Below are 22,096 nucleotides of genomic sequence, written 5' to 3'. Positions count from 1 at the left end.
CAACAAGACTCCCTACACAAGTCATTCATCACAAAAGACACGTTGACAACTCGTTACATAGTCTGTAAGGTACGCTGTAACGGGGCGCCCTCAAACATCGGCCAACCCCTAACACGTCGTGTGAGAGGAGGCCGGTGAGGGCGAAACGTCACGACGTATCTTTACACAAGAGACATTCATCACAAGACAGCATTTATCAAGACACATGAACAAGACATTCAACATACCAAACACAAGGCATTCATTGTGCAACACAAGACATTCATCATAATAAAAACAGCACTCACATGAGACATCTACCATACAAAAAAGACATTCAAAACTATATTCAAACTATAGTTTATCAGACTTTATTTCAGCTTGGACTTTCAATAGTCATCTACACATTCTATTTTCAATGTTCCATACAAAATTTGTTCCAATCTCAAAATCAATTGCATACAAAAAGCTGCATTAAAATCACTCCTGTCAAGCATTTCGACAGTGAGCATATCATTCTACAATCATGATCCAATCTTTCATATTCAAACAAAAAATGTATTTTACAACTGCTAACAAATATACAAATCAATAACAAATTGACCAGTAAAACACAGGTAAACTACATCAAATAACTTATAGAAACTTTAACAAGGCACACTGCACAACCATGGATCATGGATTACCATATTTGGTCTTACTTAGAATCTTTGATGGCAGTCACAAATTACACCAAATATGGATCATGGATTACCATATTTGGTCTTACTTAGAATCTTTGATGGCAGTCACAAATTACACCAAATATGGATCATGGATTATCATATTTGGTCTTACTTAGAATCTTTGATGGCAGTCACAAATTACACCAAATATGGCATACTGATGACCATATTTGGTCTTACTTAGAATCTTTGATGGCAGTCACAAATTACACCAAATATGGCATACTGATGACCATACATGGAAACTTCAATATGGCAGTTGGGTGCTAGCACCAAATATGGAGTGTTGATTAGCATACTTTATCCTAATATAGAAACTTAATATATCAGTCAGAGATTGCATTAAATACGTAAAAACATCAAAATAATCAGTATATCAATATCACCATCCAATTGATTGTTTTAACCTAACAGAAACAGCAACTCCAAAAGCATATCAATGTCCTGAAAATGGCAAACCAAATTCAAAAAGAATTTGGTACTTGAGAATCCACTTGTTGATTTTACAGAAGTTATCCAAGAAGGGAGCAAGCAGTCGGGTTTCACTATACTTTTTAAGATGTGTTTGAACAATTGAAGTGTTAGGTTCCCAGCTCAGTTGCATGTCTTTGAAAACGTTGACAGCCATCAATGTTCCTCTGTTGTGGTGGTAACTAGTTCCCCATATACTTTCCTAGGTTTCTCCCCACCAAAATCAAGGGTGCACATGTACGGAAATCTATACGATTTTATAAGCATTACCATTCACTGCTATACAAGGGGTCCCAAATCGAGCAGTATGTGCCTACTGTTTTCACTGCTGACTATAGCCTATGCAACGTCAACCAATGTTATCCGAGTCTTTGACACATTAACATGCCATACATTCAAGTCCTCATAAGCTGATATAGCCAAGTCAAACTGATCTGGTGTATAACCTTTGGCAAGACAACTTTGACGAGCGTCCTCAAATCGAATAGCCTTCGTTCCTTTTTCTTTGATCATATCTCGTACCATGCCAAAGATCACGTCTTCAGCTCTCTGGACTCTGTAATATAGTAATACAGAAGTTCATATAAGAATTGTTGTGGTGATATGTACATACTTATCCTACCTATGTTTATCTGCAAATAACAAATGCCTATAGTTTTGGATCTACAAATGATAGTTCTGTGAAATACATCAATACTACAACCCATGACAAAACACTGGTGCAATACACCAATACTACAACCCATGAAAAAACACCGGTGCATTTGCTTGAATGAAGTGAGCTAAGGAAAAACTTCAGGCAAAAACAACTGATACAAAAAACATAGCAAGTGCCTTTGAAGTAGGTTCCGGAAATGCTTAAATCAGTTTGTTGGAAGATTATAATGTAACACAGTCATACTAGGTCATTATAACATGTAGCATTCTATCAGTAAACAGATTTTGCTTCCGGTCTTGGGCCGAAAGGGAGGATTACCCCCGACCAGACCCTCCTCCCAAAGCGTGGCCCTTTCCATTCTTTTTCATTCTCCTGAAGTTGCTCAGTCTCAAAAAACTTAGAGGAAACACTGATCTCAACAGAACAGTCATCAGGCTAATGTTCTGAGGTTACAGATTCCCCAATGTCAGCAAACTTTGCATTTAAGTAACATTTAGAAGTAGAGATACATAGAGATATACACTTGCTAAGATAGTGCGCCCTCTATGGAGTAAACTTGCTGTTCTGATCTGTAACCACCATCTGTATCACAGTGGTTAAGACATCCCCCTTATCTTTTGTCTAGAAACTTTCGACTTTGAACCTTAACCATTACAGATCAGCCGAGCAGCAATCTCGTCCTATTATAGAACTTACCACCATCAGGATACTATAAATACGACTACTTACCTTCCTGTAGTTTCTTGTTGCCCTGTTAGTGAATCCTTAGACATCTCCATCAACCTCATTGCTTCATTCACATCTTCCTTCTCTACGACATCAACCAAACGGAGACGAGCCTACAAAGAAACCACCACACAAAAAATAATGTCACTATTAGATTTCACAGCAAAGTTTTACACTCGGTTAATGAGAAATGAGTTTTAGTAAACATTTGGAGTTGTTGCAATGCTTTTCAATCAGTTACTTGAGAAAGATATCAGTGTTGGTAAACTTCTAGTAGTTCCTTTTCTACAGATACTACCATCTATGGTAAATACATCATCTCTGGGTGGATGGCTTGTGGAGTTTGTCTTTTTAACTCAATTACTACAAGTCTGTTGTTAAACTCTGCTGCCATAAACTTCCTTAAATTCAACAGCACGAACATTCAACCACTAATAGAGAATACACAAGGCACATAACAGTAACAGTTGTGTTGTTAACCATGGTCAACACAAAATCTTTCTAAAATATGCCAGAGATAGAACTGTGTACATTTGCAGTTTTTTCCAATTCTAGAGCTTGGTTATCAAAAAACTCAAGTAGTGAATTTCAGGCTGACCAGTCATATTCCATCAAAAGGAAATAACTGAAATGTAAAGGTATGAGAGTAGATTTGATTTGTAGTTATTGTCATAACTTCTAGCCCCACTATCATGTGCAATGAGATTATATAAACACTCTTTACACATAACAGCAAGGATACAAGTCAGGCAGATTGACTTGACTTTGCTGTGATCATTATGAAGTACCTCTATAGTTGTAGATATACATACATACATACACACGTACACATGTTACATACATACATACATACATACATACATACATACATAACATACATACATACATACATACATACATACATACATACATACATACATACATACATACATACATACACACGTACACATGTTACATACATACATACATACATACATACACACATAACATACATACGTATGTACGTACATACATACATGTTACATACACAACATACATACATACATAACATACATACATACACACACACATATACATACATATACATACATACACATTACATAAATACATACATACACACACACACACACACACACACATTACATAAATACATAGCTGCATGCATCATGCAAATACACTCGTACAGTACCCATACATAAACCTATACATACACTAAATACAACATAAACATAAACTGCCAGGACAATTGTTGACATCATTGTGAAATAAGGCCCAAGTATTGTGTGCAATTAGATCATATCATTACTGATTGCAAACAATAATCGGGTCTCACTGACACAAATTTGCAGGTATAGGTCAATGCCTTCCTTGGTAAAACCAGATGTGTGCATTCCAACACAACTAGAGTCATAAGGAGGTAAATTTACGTGAACAAAATATTTGTGTGCTGGGTAGTTTGAGCCACTGATGTAGAAGAAAGGACTTACCAAAGCAGTGGCAAGACGTAATATTGCAAGCAACGTCCTTGGTGATGTAAAGGTTGTATCTTTACTGTTTCTTGCTTCTTTCCTCATTTCAACGTATGCACCAGTGATGTAGTCTGTCAGAGTCTCTGGAACCATAGGACCCTTTGTTTTACACAATGCAATGTATCGCCTGAAATGAAGAAAACGGAATACTTAAGTTGGGCTACTAATAGCTAAGGAACCATGAGACTATTTTACAGAGCAATGTATCCTGAAACGATGCATACAACATCATCATGTTGGGCTGATTTGCTGGTCAAGCAATGCCTCAGGAACCTTGGTTTTACACCAAACAATATATCATCTGAAGGTGTAAAATGGGAATACTGAATTTTGGGTATGTTTTCTCAGAAATAATGCACTTCACAGAACAATTTCTTTTTTTTCCATAAGGAAAGGCAATTACATTCTAGAATAATGTCTTGGCATCTGTCACGCAAAACTTCTAATTTTATACAGAAAACAGTAAAAAAAATTCTGCAGTCCATGCAACTTTTGGATCATTCCATAAATATATTAGTGTGTGTTGTTTCAGCTATCTAATTCTCTTGTAAGCTAACTGACCACTTCACAATGTACACTTACCGCATTAAGTTCATATCCAATGGTTTGAACTGAGAAGGTGGCTGGACGGAATGCTGATGGACATAGGTAATATGTTGAGCTAGCCTGCAAACATAAAACAAAGAAAGAATCTTTAGCAAGGATAGACAGTCTGAGTAACATCAAGGGTTATGGCGCCCTCTAGTATTTAAACGATGAAAGATTGTATGGCAGGGCTTGAAATTAACAGTAGTCCCATGTCCACAGACTACCAATTCTTGTCATGGGGCTACCATAATTTACAGCCGGTAGCCAACTCAGGCTACCACTGATTATGTGATGAAGATGGAAGACTAATGGACATGAAAGTATTTTAATAACATACATATTTCCAATAGAGGAAATCTGTTTTCAGTTCAGGAATATGGGACAACAGGTCATAATACTTAGGCTACCAATTTCTGAAATTGCTAGCGACTAAGACTACCAAAGAAAAAAAAGTTAATTTCATACCCTGTATGGTGACACTTTAGTAGTAGGTTGAAACACTACCAATCATAAACATAGTTTCAATACATTCAGTATTTTTCTAGTGGAATATAGGTTCAACACTTTAGGAACTCTGATCACGTCTCCACTGTACAAGGAATACCAAAACCCATTATGGTAGACAAATGCACAAATTCAATGACTAAACCCAAGTCCAAGAGTGTCTCCGTTAGTCACACAGTACTCCCAGAAGTCTAATGTTCGCATAAAGCCCCACTATCAAGTGCAATGGAAATTCAACACAATCCTTTTGCACAAGAGAATGGGCTTCATACAAACTAAATTGATATGTCTTTCACGAGACATGTCCAACTTTGTAATAACCATCCGTAGGAGAGGTTTCAATAAAACTTGGAAATTTCACTCTTGGTTTTCAGAATCAAACTGTCTTGATAAAGATTTTACATCTCTGGTCAAAACCAAAGCTGGTATGTTGAGGAAGTATGTTGAGAACAATGTATAAGATGCTCATTCCTGGAAGCTGTTCCCATAGTGATCTGAGTCACAGTTCAAAGCCCCACTATTGCGTGCAATTAGAGAATCATTTGCAACTAATAGCACACAAGAATGGGGATTTGAACCAGACAGCATTGGGACAGTTATGTGAAAGAAAGTTTATACTTCGTAGAAACCTCCAAACTTGTACTTTAGATTGCACTTCAGGCAGTAGTGACATCCTGAATCAAAGCTGACAAAAGGTCTTCCAAATATGACCTCCATGAGTTTGAATGAGAGGTAACACAAATCCAATGCTATGTCCGTCATCAACTTGCAAATGTGACAAACACCACATGTGATTTTATAGATGCCAAGTGCACACACAAAGCCCCACTATTTAGTGCAATGTGTTTTACAATGTACACAGTTACACCAAATAGAAGGGATTCGTAAATGCCAATACTAAAATCTGTAGCCATCAAAGTAACTTTCCCCATCTGCTGCTCCTTCTAGACATGCTTACATTACACACAATAAGTACCATCATCTGTAACACACACAATCAAGGTTACTTGTTGTTTTCTATGTAATATGAAGCCCCACAATGGAGTGCAATTAGATCTGCACGTATACCAATTTACCCTCCATTGCGAAGGTCCATCTCACATCACCAGATTTACCAATAGGATTCATGTTAAACAGTGCCTACTCATTGTTGACGATACAAATCAGGATTACCCTAGGGAGTCTCAGACCATTCACACCCTAACTCCTTATGTGCTTCACTAAGTCAATTGTTCTACATTCTTGTATGACCCCTAAAGCATTACAACACAAATTGTCAAGACAATGGACATTCAAGAATGGTTCCAGAAATTTACAATATTTCTCACAAAGGAGACACATCATTCCATACTTTCATAGAGAATGTGCTTATGCACAATTACAGAAGACCAAGAAGCAAATATGTTCAACCAGTCAAACATCACCATTCAACAATTCGATGACAACTGTTCATCCACCATTTTCATGGTGCCTTATCATTCATACATGAGTTCATGGCCTGAAACCTGGTTTCATGAGAGAAGACTGGTTGCTGATAAGAACACCACTGTAATGTGCAATTAGAAATATTCAACTAATGGCACAATGCAGTGGCGCTCCAACCAACACATCATACAAAGAGTGTATGGCACTCCAACCAACACATTGGTGACTTTTTGTTGGATGTATACATCAACAACTGGGCACCTTCAACCAATACCTCATACGATGAGATGTCTTAGATGTATCCACACCTTCAAAAAATATCCTAACAAAATGGTCAAAGCTGTTAAAATGTTTTAACCCTTCCAAGATTACAAGTTGACAACTGCACAACATTTGACTGCAATTCATTTCACTAACACTCAACAAACACACTGGTGACACTTTGTTTGGCTGACTTGGATGTACAACACATCAACAACTGGGCACCTTCAAATTTCATCTTCAGAACAAAGTTGAACACCACTATAATGTGCAAAGAGAAATGTGTAACTAATGAAACCAACCAACACACCATGAATGTTCACAATGCAGTGGCAACTCAAACCTACATAACATATTACTACTCAAATGTTCAGAATACAGTTATGACTTGGATATACACAGACAACTGAGCACCTTCAAAAATATCCTCACAAAATGGTCAAAACTGCTTCGACCCTTCCAAGATACACCAACTCTCATAGGAACATTCTCAATAGCCAAAAGGTAATCCTCTTTCTACTGGGGTTGGGTGGGGTTCATTTATTTTGCACAAAAAAATTAAAAGTTGAAAAAATAGGATTAACTGCACAACATGTGGCTACAATTCATGTCAAGGGACATAACCATAAATCTGTAGGTTACATCAAAATCTTTGTCATCAGCATGAATAACAGACAAGCTTGTCCCAACTTACCTAAGATCATTGTCTCTGTCTGGTTTATCTTGAATCAGCCATAATAGATCAAATCTGGATAGCAAGGCAGCAGGAAGCTGAATGTTGTGTTCTATAGATTTCTTAGGGTTATATCTACCATAGGCAGGATTGGCAGCTGCCAGGATTGATACACGGGCATTTAAAGATGTCATGATACCAGCCTGTAAAACAGGAAATAGAACAGGTGTTAGTCAACCACATATTTTTAGTAATTATTTATGGGGATTACCTCAATGGTATGTGTAACTATGGCTGTGACTTATTACAATTGTCAGTTTATAGGAAATCATTCATGGTATGCTAAACTAAGGTTATACGGTCATTTATTTTCTACAGAAAAGCACACATTATGGATACATTGTAACATTTCTTGTAGCACTTAATTCCGTTCTTCCCAATTTGTAACTTTTAGTTTACAAACAAATAACCCCCTGGTGGAAAGACACTTAACCATCAGTGGTGAACATTCGCACATTTTCTACCAAGTAAAAAGTTCCACAGCCCTATTTTTTAACAAAATGCTAAATAAACAGCTCATAAGGAAGGACAAAGTCGTGCACAGATATAAGCAGCAACGCACAACATAAGTAAAGCTAAAGAGCCAAAACTGTGGTTCACAGCAGCTTAGGAGTATGTCAAAGTATCCTCTGCTGCACTTCAGTTTATGCACACAGGACCAAGATTTTCAAATGATAGCAACAGTCATAGTCAACAGAATCTAACTTCAAATACAAAGTTAGTATGTCAAATGCATCTTACATATATATGCATATTGTTTATTATCTTTAGGCCACAGGCCAAAATGACATTTACATAACTTAAAAACAGAATACAGTATACATGTAACAGGTTGCATCTTACCTTAGCAATAGAGATAGTTTGTTGTTCCATAACTTCATGGATAGCTGTTCTGTCACCATCCATCATCTTGTCAAACTCGTCAATACAACACACACCCTCATCAGCTAACACCAATGCACCACCCTCTAGTATCATTTCATTGGTAAGAGGATCTTTCATCACAGCCGCTGTTAAACCCACACCTGATGAACCCCGACCTGTGGTATACTGACCTGAAATGTAACGCGTAATTTAAGACTTACTTAGGAACAACATATGCTACCGTTCTCAGTGTTTTTGCTAAGGTTTGGGAACCCCGGTAACAGAAAGGGGGAAAGAGGTAAAACTGGTAGTGCTTCCCATGCAATGTATCATAGTTTAGGTGGGGAACCCCGGTAAAATGATGTGGGAACCCCGGTAGATTTTACCTACTTACCGCCCTTAAATAAAACACTGGTTCTATGTCCCATCTCTTTAGAGACTGGACCTCACTTAGAAACAATATATGCCATAGTTTTCTGTCCATATCTTTATAGCGAGTGATTCAGGTATTTCAGACATTCAAACACTTTCAATTATAACATGGGATGTGTTGCCATGTGCAATGTACTAACACAGAATGAAATAACATACCCTGTGGATAAAATGGACTCCATATATTTCATATTCCAGCATACATAATTGGAAATTAACCCATGCAATTGAATGATTTTGTTTGGAATCTTCATGTCTATGTTGGCCATCAAAAAAATTTTACTTGTAAAATATTCGACTAAACCAATATCAATACAGATTACCTCATAAATCCCCCAATCCTTCCAGCAAACAATACAAACACATGTACTTTGTACAAAGAGCAATAACAACGTATTTTGACTTCGTCATCATGAAAACAAGGAGAGAGAAGTACAGAAACTTACTTCTTGGTGCTAACCTGTCAATGTATGACAACAGCTGACTCTTAGCGACACCAGGATCACCCATCAAACAAATATTGATGTTTCCTGAAAGAAGAAAAAAACATTGGTTAGAAAAGAGTTCTTTATTATCGTCATACAAAACAGATTACAAAATATACTAAAAATGGGTCAAAGTTATTGTCTGATTAACAAAAGGTTTGCTAATGTCTTTAGTTACATTTGTCAATGTCCTTCTCTTCACAATGATCAGACAAACCTGGTTACTTGTAATAACCTTGGACATCAGGGAAGTTACTCAAAACCAAAGACAAGTAAGAAACTAAAGGTAAATGAATGTTATTATGTGACAAATCAATAAACTGAATGTGCACAGGACAAACTGTTTTAACACACAATTACTAGTCTATAAAATTTGATGCAGATATATCAGCAATACAGTAAACAATAAAATGTCCTAAACTCTCGTTTCAACTTTGCACATGACCACAGTAATGTTTATATTATATCTGGTACAGCTACTCTACCTTAAAACATACACACAATTTTTACATACCTCTGATTTTCATTCCTTTAGGAGATTTATCAACTCCACCAACCAGTAGAAGTAGCAATGCTTTCTTGACATCCTCATGGCCGTAGATTTCAGGAGCAATGGAGGACGCCAACTTCTCATAAAAGTCATCCTCTGTAAATCAGAAAACCGAAAGGTCAATCTAACTGCTACACAGCAGTGTTTCTACACATGTGACAAGAAAAGCACTGCAAAGGGAATCTTTACCATGACAGTCTGTTCTAATACAATAAAACAAAATACAACTGCAGTGAGGTGAAAAACACCTCACTATATGTTGACCCTTGGAGGAATTATACTGACAGTATAATTCCTCCAAGGTTGACCATACTTCATTGCTATACTGGTAGAGTGTACACACCAAAAGACCACAATAACCTCTTTGAAGTATGGATCCTAGAGTTGACGGGTTTGTATAGAGAACTTACAGCACAAATATTGACAATTTCATGTAGAATTTAAAGTACTACAATTTCCCATAGGATGGCGTGCATGCCTGGAATGTTCTACATCAGTACATTACATCAACCTACTTACAGACCTGTGATCTAGAGACACTCCACGCAACTAACAAGAAGTCTTGTGACTGTTACTATGCAGAGAGAAGCCAAACTTAGACTGTTCTGTGCATTCTTGTAGGTGATAATTTATACTGTGAAATGTAAGCTGTGAGAAAATACCCAAGCTTTGGCATACACACTACTATACATATGCAAATGTCAACAATACAGTCAGTCCATAGCCAAACATTAACAATACCATGTCTGAAGGAGGTGAAAGTCACACCTTTTTGTTATTTCATTTGCATTACAAAGGTTATGGAAACCCTTGGTTGCAGATTACCATAGTCCTGCTACATTTGTGAAATGAGACCCCCTTTTGCCAAGTCAGTTTACCGCCACAAATGAAATGTATCTGTGTTTACAAAGGTTTTCTACTGCACAACGGTGTTCTCTGGTATCAAGGTGGTCTTAATGCATTGCCAACCTAGGTTGTGACCTTTGAAATGTCATTGGAGTTTGAGTAATGACAGATGAGAAGGTCCAATATTCCAAACAACTCAGGACTCCAAATTAACTTTTTTTTCTTTGGTAGTCCCAGTGCACTACCAATTTTCAGAAAGTGGTAGCCCAAGGATGGTGACCAGTAGACCCATATTCCAGAACTGAAAACAGAGTTCCTCTTAGACTATAGGAAGTATGTGTGTTATTAACACTTTCATGTTAGTAAATCTTCCAAAGTTCCATCCTTTAAATCATCACATAATCAGTGGTAGCCTGAGTGAAGGATGTGTGGGCTACCAGCCGCAAATTACAATAGCCCCATGACAAGAACTGGTAGTCTGTGGACACCGCACTACTGTTAATTTCGACCCCTCCAAACTTAACAGTCCTGAAGAAGTTCTAAAATGTCACAATTGTGGGGAAAAATATTTGACAATCAATCTTCACAGAAAGGTGCTTTGTAACATCATTTTTTTTAATCACATCTTCAAATGTACAGCTTTTGGCACATGACAATAACCAAATGACAACTACAATTGGTGAGAACAGGGATGTCTCATTAACACATGAATGGGGTGACTAATAACACAAAGTTCAGTTTATGAATAAATTGTGAACTTTAAAGGCTCAAATATTCGTTTCACAGAAGCTGTTCTTCTAATATCAACTTCCTAATACACATTTGAAGTCAGTATAGCCTATAACTAAACATTGACATATATGATGGCATTCTGCAAAAGTTAGTAAGCAGGTTATAAACTGAATAACAATGTTTGCCTACATAATTTGAATAACAAGAGAGCTGATCCTTCATTTCCTCAACAGCTGGTCACCATGGATATTTTTACAAGTCCAATCTGACATCTGATAAAACTAAGATGTTATCCACATCTGGATAATTCCACCTTGCCAAACATCTTATTTCTACTCATCATTTCATAAATGCAAATTATCAGATTTGTGTTTGCCACAAAAAATATTTACCACTTTTACTACAGTTGTGTTTTGAGATATGCTGCTATATGAATAAATTATTGTTTACCAACAATTATTCATTAATTTACTATCCTAACATATCATCCTTTTCTACTTTCAATTTATTTTTTATTTTTATTTATTTATTTTTTATTTTTTTATTATTATTTTTTTTTTGGGGGGGGGGGGTAGTTGTCATGGAAACAATCCTAACACCTGCTAGCATGGATGTTTATGCTTAGTTAAATAATACATGAAAATAAGGAACTTTTCAGAGCATTTTTTTTTGGAAGATTTTCATTTATTTCCACTGAATACTTTCTTCCAATTTGCATATAGTCATCATTACATGTAAAATATTTCAGACACAAAATGAGACGGAAGACCACATGAGATCATTCTCACCACAATGGCTGATCACAAATACATTATAGTACATAGGCAAACACAGTAGAAGTGTGAATACAGTCATTATTACAGTATCCCATTAACACTAACAGTTTCACAGACACATCATTTCCACTTCCCACCAAGTACTTCACAGTAGAAGTGATAATAGCCTTACTACATGTCAAATCTATTGAAAATTATCACTGAAGTCTATTGAAAATTATCAGTGAAAAATGCTCCAAAGTAAATCTGTTCCTTTAATTCACAGCCATGCTATCTCATCACTTACAACCATTAACTTATTCCAAACCACCTCTGTTTATCAAATTATACAATAGTACCGATGTCCAATCACATACTTCAAATATGCTAGTAAATTTTCAGAACTTTCTATAGAGTGGAAGGACCCAATTAATTTAACTTGTGCTGTAACTTTCACACTCAATTAACAATCTTTTATTCTCTTTGTCATTTTCCTTAGCAGGATTCCTATACACATCAATATATTTTTTTGGATGTTTCCAACAATTTTGAGGGTAATTTTCCAGTTTTTGTGGTCAACATATATCATTTGAACGTGGTATATTGAACCAACTTACATTCACATCACAAGACAAATGGAAAGTTAATAAATGTGTGACAATTTTCAATACTTTCTGATAAATCAAGTCACACATTGCGTTTTCAGGAGTAGCTTGTTACTTAAAATTGTTATGGACTCTCCTAGATTCCATATTCTATGGAGTTGGAGATTTTTTTAATTTGACAATTTGGTAGGACATATACAATGTTTAGTAGTCTATGTACCCAGGACTACTGCTAATTTGGTAGTCTAGATACAATATTCAGTAGTCTATGTACTCTGGACTACTGCTAATTCGGTAGTCTAGAGACAATGTTTAGTAGTCTATGTACCCAGGACTACTGCTAATTTGGTAGCCTAGATTACAATGTTTAGTAGTCGATGTACTTTGGGACTACCGCTATAATTTTGAGCTGGACAACCAATCTGATATACCAAACTTGTGGTCTGAACTCTATATGCCACCACTTAGAAATCTCCCGTTGCAAAACCAATATAAAATGTGACATGTCATGTGCACTGCAGCAACGTAGTCTGACAACACAAACTGATCACATTACAAGGTAAATAGCGTGGCTTTTGGTACTTTCTCCCTAACTTACAACAGGTTTTACCTATTGTTACAAAGTAAATGATACACCTGGCCAAGGTTTGATGACAGTTTTAGAATTATAAGCCATTGAAAACTTAGACTGTTTCTACCTTAAACACTATTACTAGATTTTCATTCTTTCTTTTTTTTCTTTCACCCTGTGACATGGACAATTTCACTCAACATGGATAGAATACTGCGTGTATGTTTTAATTATAAACTCAAACAACTTCCAACAGAAATACTTAGATGTCCATGCTTTCTTTTATATATTATATGGATATTTGTCAATTACAATGGGTTATTCTGCTGATTGTGTGTTCCCTATTGATGCCAATTCAACTTCAAGGAAAATGCAGCATATATATTTTTATATCAAAATTAATAAACGATGGACCCATTCAAAATTGCATTGGAATGTTATGTATGAAAAGATGTTACTTTTGTGACAATCTTGGATATTTCTATGAGTTGAAGTGTGGATGTGACATTGGTTGAAGAAAGCTCACTTGGTTGTAAACAACTGTAATACCCTGGGTATTCAATGTCCCTAACTTATAGTCAGTGTAAGTACCCTAAAAATCAGTATTACAACTATTTCATTAACCTATCAACTGCTATCTGTCTTATTTCATCTTGTCAGTTCATTAGAAATCACCTTATCCCCCCCCCCATGGCCTACAACCCTTCCAGTCACAGTAATTGTATCCCTTACAGTGAAAACTTACAGCGTTAAAATAAAGATATCAAAAACAACTTACCAGCTACACGTCTGATTTCATCTTGTCAGTTCAGTAGCCATCATATCATCAACCCCTCCCTCTCCAAGTGGCCACCAACCCCTCATAAACTCACAGTAATAATACATGTACCCTATATCAATGAAATCCGCACACCCCTAATGTTATGACGAAAACTTTTACACAGAGTTCACCTGAAGAGGGATAAAGAGCTAAAAGGAAGACACAATAGACAAAAACTCACCAGCTATCTGTCTGATTTCATCTTCAGTCAGTTCATTGGCTACCACCTCATCATCTTGGGTTTTATTCATCTTCACAATTCTCTGTATGTTTGATAACATAAAAAGATAGATAAATCAGATGTACTTGAATTCAAACCATTTGAAAACGGACATAAAAGTTTGTAGGGCTCAATTTAACTTTTGGGTTTGGTAGTCAAATTTATCCAAGTCAACTGTTTTAGCTATAATTTTCTATTGATTTCCATTGGTCTAATAGACTACCACCTTATAAATTTGGATGTCAATATACAGTGTTTGGTAGTCTATACATGTATGCCTTGACTAATGCTAATTTGGTGGTCGAGATATTGTTTGGTAGTCCATATCTGCCCTTGACTACTGCTAATTTGGTAGTCAAGCTTGTGTTTGGTAGTCTTTATATGCCCTTGACTACTGCCAATTTGATAGTCAAGATACAGAGTTTGCTAGTCTATATGCCATTGACTACTGCTAATTTGATAGTCAAGATATTATTTGGAAGTCTATATCCCTTATCTACTACCAATTTCAAACCCTTAGTTGTAACAATACAAAGTAAGTAGACTAGGTATCTGAACAATGATCACAAAGGGTTTGTACAATGTTTAACAAATATAACCATCAAAGTTCAATATCAAACCATAAAGACACAGGTTCTCAAATTTTTTACCACTTTTGATCCAAAGCAGTGTTTTTTTTATGGACAATAAGCAGGTAAATTCTACCAGAGTTTCTCATCATTTTATCAGGGGTCCTCCACCAAACTTTTAGTACAATGTACTTGGAAACTATGCCAGCTGTACCATACTTTCCCCTTTCTGTTATCAGGGTTCCCAAACCCAAGCCAGTTATCAATCACATTATTGCAAGGATATATGGTAACAGTGTTCCAAAATACATTTTAAAAGAAATATCAGCACTGTAATACTGTGCAATTCAAACGACACATCTTATCACATGATTTGACTACTTACATGGGCTTCAAGGTAGGTTTCTGACAGGAGTCCCTGGACCATCTGACGAAATCCAGTTCTAAGCATTGGTAGAAATACCTTGTCAATGGTTAAGGTAAACCATCAATGTATAGTAACTATTAGTTCTTGTATCACAACCAGGGTTCTTATTACTTTACAGGTATGATTTCACCTGTTCACATCAACAGGCATTGTCAAACTGTCTGTTTGCTGGCTTTACTGCTAGTATCAGCAGAGTATAACTCAATACAATGTAAGGTACACAATACAACTCACAGTTCTTCACTCCTACTCTACTTGTATAATTTAATAATGTCTGTTGTAGGCCTGTTTCTGGTAGATCATTACATAGGATATTGATGTACCTGACAAAAATAGTCGGCCTGTATAAAATATGAACTTGTTTATCTGTATGGTATTACAGCATATCACACACCTTTTGCGTAGTTTATTCCAGTTTGTTGATTGACTGACAACGGATGATTAAAATTTCCAGCTGAACAAGTCACAAGACTGTGCAAAATATAGCAAGAGTATTAGGATTTGGAAACACTGACTACAAGAACATTTTTCCAAATTAGCAGAAACATTCATATTCGAAAGATTATTTTCATCTACGGTGGTAAGTGCGCCCTCTGAACTACATGACATATTTCTTTTGTTTTTCCACAATCTATGCTATGGCACACATGAATACCAAACACAATTGGTCTGTGTGTGCTGGTTATATACATCAGTGATCTACAGTTACCCCTTTATACAAATAAACTAAAGATCAATCCTAGCATACAGATACCATAATCACTATTTATCAAAGGATACCCCAGTGATACTAACATGGTCACCTGGACCACATAGTCTGGTAGTTTCACCACGGGAATACACTGTGATACTACGTGGTATATGACCGACTGGTACCTGGTCACTCTGTTCTTGGATCTTGATTTCTTGGAATTTGACAAATTTGGATCCTCTGGTTTGTAAGTATAACCTTCCTCCAGACCTGAAAGAATCAAAGTTACAGAATTTATACCATGCATACATTATATACCACTCTCTTGTAAGGTAGGAATGTACAACAGCTCTCTTGGGGTGTCATAAATTTTAGCCAAGTTGCAAGTAACACTGTGGTTCTCGGATTATTCTCTCGTTTCAGTTTTGTACATGTTGCCATGGCAACCTTACATGGGTCAGAATCATCAGCTTTGGCATAAAAATCAGTACAACATTTACCAATGTTTTAGTCAAGGGCACTAACTGATTAAATCTACAGTATGGTTTACCACCTAAAAAGTATGGTAAATATTACAGAAATCTATGCAAATTTGAACAGAATCCCCCAATCATTTCAATATCACGTTTTAATAGTAGTCTCTTCTAATACTTACTTATTTGTGGTACAATCTCTGCTAGGACAGGTCAATAAAGGCATAAATGTTGGTGAATTGATCTGAAAACAAAGGGCATCACTCAATAAGAATGAAGGCATGAAATGTGGGTGAATTTATCAATGACACTCGCGTTGGTTTAGTCATGTCAAGATAGAAGAAACATCTTTAAACATTTCACAGACTTATTTCTTGTGGATGTCTGTCACAAAGTGAAGCTGATATTCATACGGACTTCCTTCCAGCCACAATGCGTAAGTATTTAAGAATCAGACTGTCACTCCAGTCATCGACACACTCTCACACACACACACTCTCTCGATGCAAGACGGGTTGAGTGATGTGTGCAAGGGAGTCATGTCACTGTGTACCTTACAGACTTAAAGAATGTAATTTTTTCAAAACAGTTGACTCTAAAATGCTTTGTGCCGATATGAAAACAAATTACTCTGGCCTGAAATTAACAATTTCTCCTACTATATCAAACTGCATGATTGTTTTTTTTTTCCTTGACTTTTCCTTGAAGCAAGTTTTAAACATTAGAAAGTGTCCAAACAACACACTTATAGTTGAAGATAACATAACACAAGTGAAAACTTACAACTTGATACGTTTCAGAACCACACTGATCACATGTATATGTAGCTACTGTCATCATTGGTTTCACCTCGGTAGCTCTGGTCACTATACCTCTAACGTTGACCAATTTACCAATACTGTCAGCTTTCACGTCTCTAATTGCTAGTGGTTTGGTTTGTGATGGTGCTTTGAAGTAGATTTCACTATAAAATAAAAAATTCCAATTTAGAAAAGGTCTAACATTTACATGCCAAGTTGTGCCATGGTTGCAACTATCACATAAGGGTTGCCTAAGGTTTCTACGGCAACACATTTTTTACAATGGTTAGTTACAAAATCAAAATTGTAAAGAATACCCACAGATCCTTTAACCACAATTTACAATTTTCCTGTTTATTTTTTTCTGCTTACTGGATAAAAACAGACACTAGGTATAACAGCCATAAGTTTTTTTTAAATATTTGTCAAACCATACTTGCAGAATGCTTCATATTCGTAATCCTGTGTAAACATTGAATACTTAAACTATAATGGTATGCAGTAATTTAGAAATAAGTCTTTGAAGTACCACTGTAAAGGTGAAAAGGTGCAGCTCATAGAACTCTCCTATACTCAACAATACAATGTAAATTAACGGAATGTTACCTTGTCTCATCAAAGTCTTTATTTTTATTTGATTTATTGATTTTTTATCACTTCAATGTTCAAGGTTGTTTCAACAGGATACAATCATAGCCAGTCAGAGACATTTTATGACAAAACAGTGTTACTATTCTAACTGGATTTCCACAACCCTATAATGTAAACATCAGAAAACAATTGCTTGTTACTTACTATCTTCTCATCAACTCTGGTGGATATTTATTTCTCGGATCTCTTTCCTCTGTCTCGTTTTGTTGTCCTCTCATCCTTTGTTCCATCAATAACCGATGTTCTATGTACACATCAAGGGAGTCTTTGTGAACAACCTGTAGGTAACAACAAAGGAATGTCACTTCAAGTTTGGTGGTTATGTCCTTTTATGTATCTGGAAGAAGTGTTTGTCTGCCAACAGTTATGCATAATGTCTTGATCACTTTGTCAGCTCTTAGGGATGATCGCATAATGTCACACAAGCTCAATAAATGAACATCATTCATTTGAGGCAAAAACCCCCTCCCTTAAACGAACGTTCACAAAAGTGCGATATCAAATTTATATATGATGTAAACCATGGGGAAAATTGTAGCAGTACACCACTACAATTGATGCATTGATGGTAAACATGAAGTTCCAACCTTATGTACCTGTTTACTGAGATGATGGTAAATTATAAATACATTAAAATAATACCGGAAACCCAGCACTGTATCTCATGTTAGAAGTAAATTTTTACCAACTTATCAACATAATTACATTTCACTTAGTAGTAAATACAGAAGCTTTTATCATTGAAGGAAATTTGGTTAGAAGTGGGAAAATGAAGTCCAGCAATCACATTGATGCCAGACCCCCTTCCCCCCTAATGAACCAAGTTTGCTTATTGAGCTTGTGTGACATTGATTTCGCTTCTTTGTATGACACCTAAGTGGGGGAAACGTTGCGTTTCAGCTTTATTACTGCATCCCTCATTCTCTCCTCCATTCATAGTCCTGAACAAAAACATGCAGAGATTGAGTACAACAAAATACATACCTCTTTTTCTTTGTAATCAGGAAGTAACTCATAGACTGCATCAGCAAACAGATTGGTGTATCGCCTGCAGTTTTCAGCAATGGCTTCTGCCAGGTCAGGATCAGTCTCTGCAACATCATCTAAATCAATGGTAAGTGACACCTGCTCACGATGTGCAATACGGACCTAGAAGGAAATGTACACAAAGAATTGTGAAAAATGTTTTCATTTCAAAGAAATATATTACTTGCAAGTGAGGTAATTACATAGCTGACCACATGCAAGCATTTTAAGTTTCGAGTAGCAAGGAAAGGGAAACCGGTAAAATTTTGTAGATTTTGTATCCCGGACCACATTTTTATTGGGAGTACCTAATAAAAGACCCAGATGTACAAAGATAGATTTTACCTATTTACCACCCTTAAGAAAACATCAACACGAGACATTCAAATGATGAACAAGAATTTCTCTCAAAAACCTTGTATCTCATTTATACCCCAGTAATTTCCCCCTCGCTGTAACCTATCTTACTGCATATTCACGACTGCAGTTTACATATGTAGTAAGTATTTACCAGATTTTCGCCACGTTGAAGTTTTGTTACGAGTGCACAAATTCTGTTTAAAAATTTTATTGCATCCTTTGACACTTTTACTCTGAACCAATGATGTTTACCTTTGACCTGGAATCATTCATCAGATTACACAAGCTCTTTTACTTAACATAACTTCAAATAATTAGAATGGGTCAAATTTAAATCTAATTATCTGACCATGTCATTTGGTTAATAATAGTCATCAGATAATGTCAAACAACATCCGAGTTGGCACAAATTCCCGTTATCATAAACAGACCATCCTAGTAACAGTATCTTCCAGAACTATGACATATGTAAATCTCCCCTTCAGATACTTAATTTTCTGATATCATAAATGGCAACCAAAGATTAATAGACACTCATACCATACAATGACCTACACTAAATGTCTGTCGTCCTTCCTTTTAGTATAATTTTTAAAAACAACCTTTACGGTAGACTTACTAAATGAAGTTTAGCAGGACAGCTGCTACTTAAAAAACTTCGCTTCGCTCACTTTGCTATAAATAAAAGACTGGGCACATGTCCATTTAGGCCAGGTACTTTAGCTTTGTGAACAGTTATATTTGCATACAATTGTCCATAGGTATTTCTGAACTTTTACACACTACATATTTTCACCAATGCATTGATATTAAGAATCAATGTTTGTACAGCTTTCTATGGTTTATTCACAAAATGAACAGGCCAAGTTTATAGCTGACAAAACAAGTGTGACAGTTTTGTAGTACAAATCAATAATTTCCCATTCTAATACTGTTTGTCGAAAAGGGTTAGTTCACTCACCAACTGGTGTCCGTACTTGAAGGTTTTGCCCCCTTCTTCACCTTCTGTATAAAATTCTCCCAAAAACTGTTTTATATTGTCTGCAAAGGAAATGTACAAATATAATAACTTTTATCACAAGCCGAAATTTTGTTCGGAGCAAAGTCAACAATCGTTTTAAATGGTGTTAAAATGACAAAGCCCTGCAAACACACAACTCAACTGTCAAATGTAGGAGTCGTAATAAAATCGATAAATAGTTGCGAAATGCCACCCATAATTGTCTGGAATGTTCTTTTTTGATCCCACTTTGATAAATTGACTAGAAAATAGATTCACAGTGAAGATACAGCCATAACTGCGTGCTGGACACTTCAAGATAAACTGATGAAAATAAACATTCCGATACATAGATTTGAAAAACGAGGCCAGAAACGTTTCACACAAACTGGCATTTAAACTTTAAATTCCTGTTTCAAAACTGTTTAAAAGCTCAACTAATGTGGGTTTTTGTCCTAAATTCCTCACAAAAAGTAGGGTTGTAATTGTTATACGCCAAAATCTATGAGCATATCCATATTCCATGACTGACATTTGAAGTAAAATGTGACCTCGTTGTACATGTGAGTGGAACAAAGAATTTGACGTCGAAGAAAACTCACCTTTTTCTGCGGCGTAATCTCGAGAAGCCATACTGAATTTGAACTTTCAGAAGTTTTCAAAAGCTGTATTCGGAAGATTTAGCGATACTCGGGTTCCTTACTCACGACCAGATGCTACTGTAAGCAATTTCGTTAAAATAAAGTGCGACCTTGCCCACAACAACAACTGTTTCTTGACCCTTCCGTATCTCAAGTTATGGCTAAACTGAAAATGGCGCGAAACTTTGACCATGTGATTAGTCGAAACAACGCGAGAAGAACGCGCGACTTACAGAAACCCCGCGAAATCTGGCATACACCATTTGTTGATAGGTATATGCAAGGTCACACACAGCTGTGTGGCCTAAAAACTTCTGGTGCGGTACAGTTACTCGTAATCCACAAAGTACCCCCCTCTATAATTGAGTATTATAAATTGTGGATAATGTTACTTCTCATGGATCTAGAGATCCTTGCATACATTACAAGATAGTTTATGCAGTCATAGGGGCTAGGGGCGTGTAATATTTCATAGATTGTTGTTTTCCAGGTCTACAGACTAAACATAACAACCTTTTAGACTATATATTCCTACCTTAGAAAGAGAATATTTCTACTTATAGAGATTGATACATTTGTAGCAGCAAGATTCGTACGATATATTCCTAAGAAAACGGCAATCTAAGCAATAATACGTGCCCCTGTGACACGCTGCCAATGATTGGATCATCTCATCATGATGGGAGTGGGGTGGGTTACTAAGTATAAAGTATTAGTACAGTGAGAGTAGTATGTATCTCAACCCATGTAAAAACTTGGTGATAAATATTTTAAATATTTGGCTATCAATATCATGTGGATATTTGACCCCCCCCCCCCCCCGAATTCACGAACGGCTTTTTGACCCTATATTTTGGACAGCGTGGTTTCCAAGCTGCTGATTTTCATATTTTCAAAGATTTTTGACTCCTTTTGTATGGATGAAGCAGAGTGCAGACTTCGACTGTTGACCCCTAGTAATTGAAACTTTGTAGCGTTT

The 22,096-nt window shown here is 36.3% G+C and overlaps 1 protein-coding gene across 1 annotated transcript; it reads right to left on the bottom strand.

Annotated features, from left to right (window-relative positions):
* Positions 1 to 327: 327 nt before the first annotated feature.
* LOC144442266 (DNA replication licensing factor mcm7-like) lies at positions 328 to 21,257 on the bottom strand. Its single transcript, XM_078131566.1, has 17 exons — positions 21,079 to 21,257; positions 20,438 to 20,517; positions 19,075 to 19,239; positions 18,235 to 18,368; positions 17,423 to 17,603; positions 16,822 to 16,883; positions 16,256 to 16,436; positions 15,434 to 15,511; positions 14,441 to 14,522; positions 9,895 to 10,026; positions 9,342 to 9,425; positions 8,443 to 8,654; positions 7,561 to 7,742; positions 4,671 to 4,754; positions 4,047 to 4,215; positions 2,563 to 2,672; positions 328 to 1,731 (listed from the first exon to the last, which is right to left on the bottom strand). The coding sequence occupies exons 1-17, from the start codon at positions 21,107 to 21,109 to the stop codon at positions 1,515 to 1,517; spliced, it is 2,184 nt and encodes a 727-aa protein (XP_077987692.1). The 5' UTR covers positions 21,110 to 21,257; the 3' UTR covers positions 328 to 1,514.
* Positions 21,258 to 22,096: the final 839 nt, after the last annotated feature.

This window comes from Glandiceps talaboti, chromosome 11 (genome assembly GCF_964340395.1).
Source record: "Glandiceps talaboti chromosome 11, keGlaTala1.1, whole genome shotgun sequence".
In the NCBI taxonomy this organism is placed as follows: domain Eukaryota; kingdom Metazoa; phylum Hemichordata; class Enteropneusta; family Spengelidae; genus Glandiceps; species Glandiceps talaboti.
This window is presented reverse-complemented; position numbering and strand designations above follow the sequence as displayed.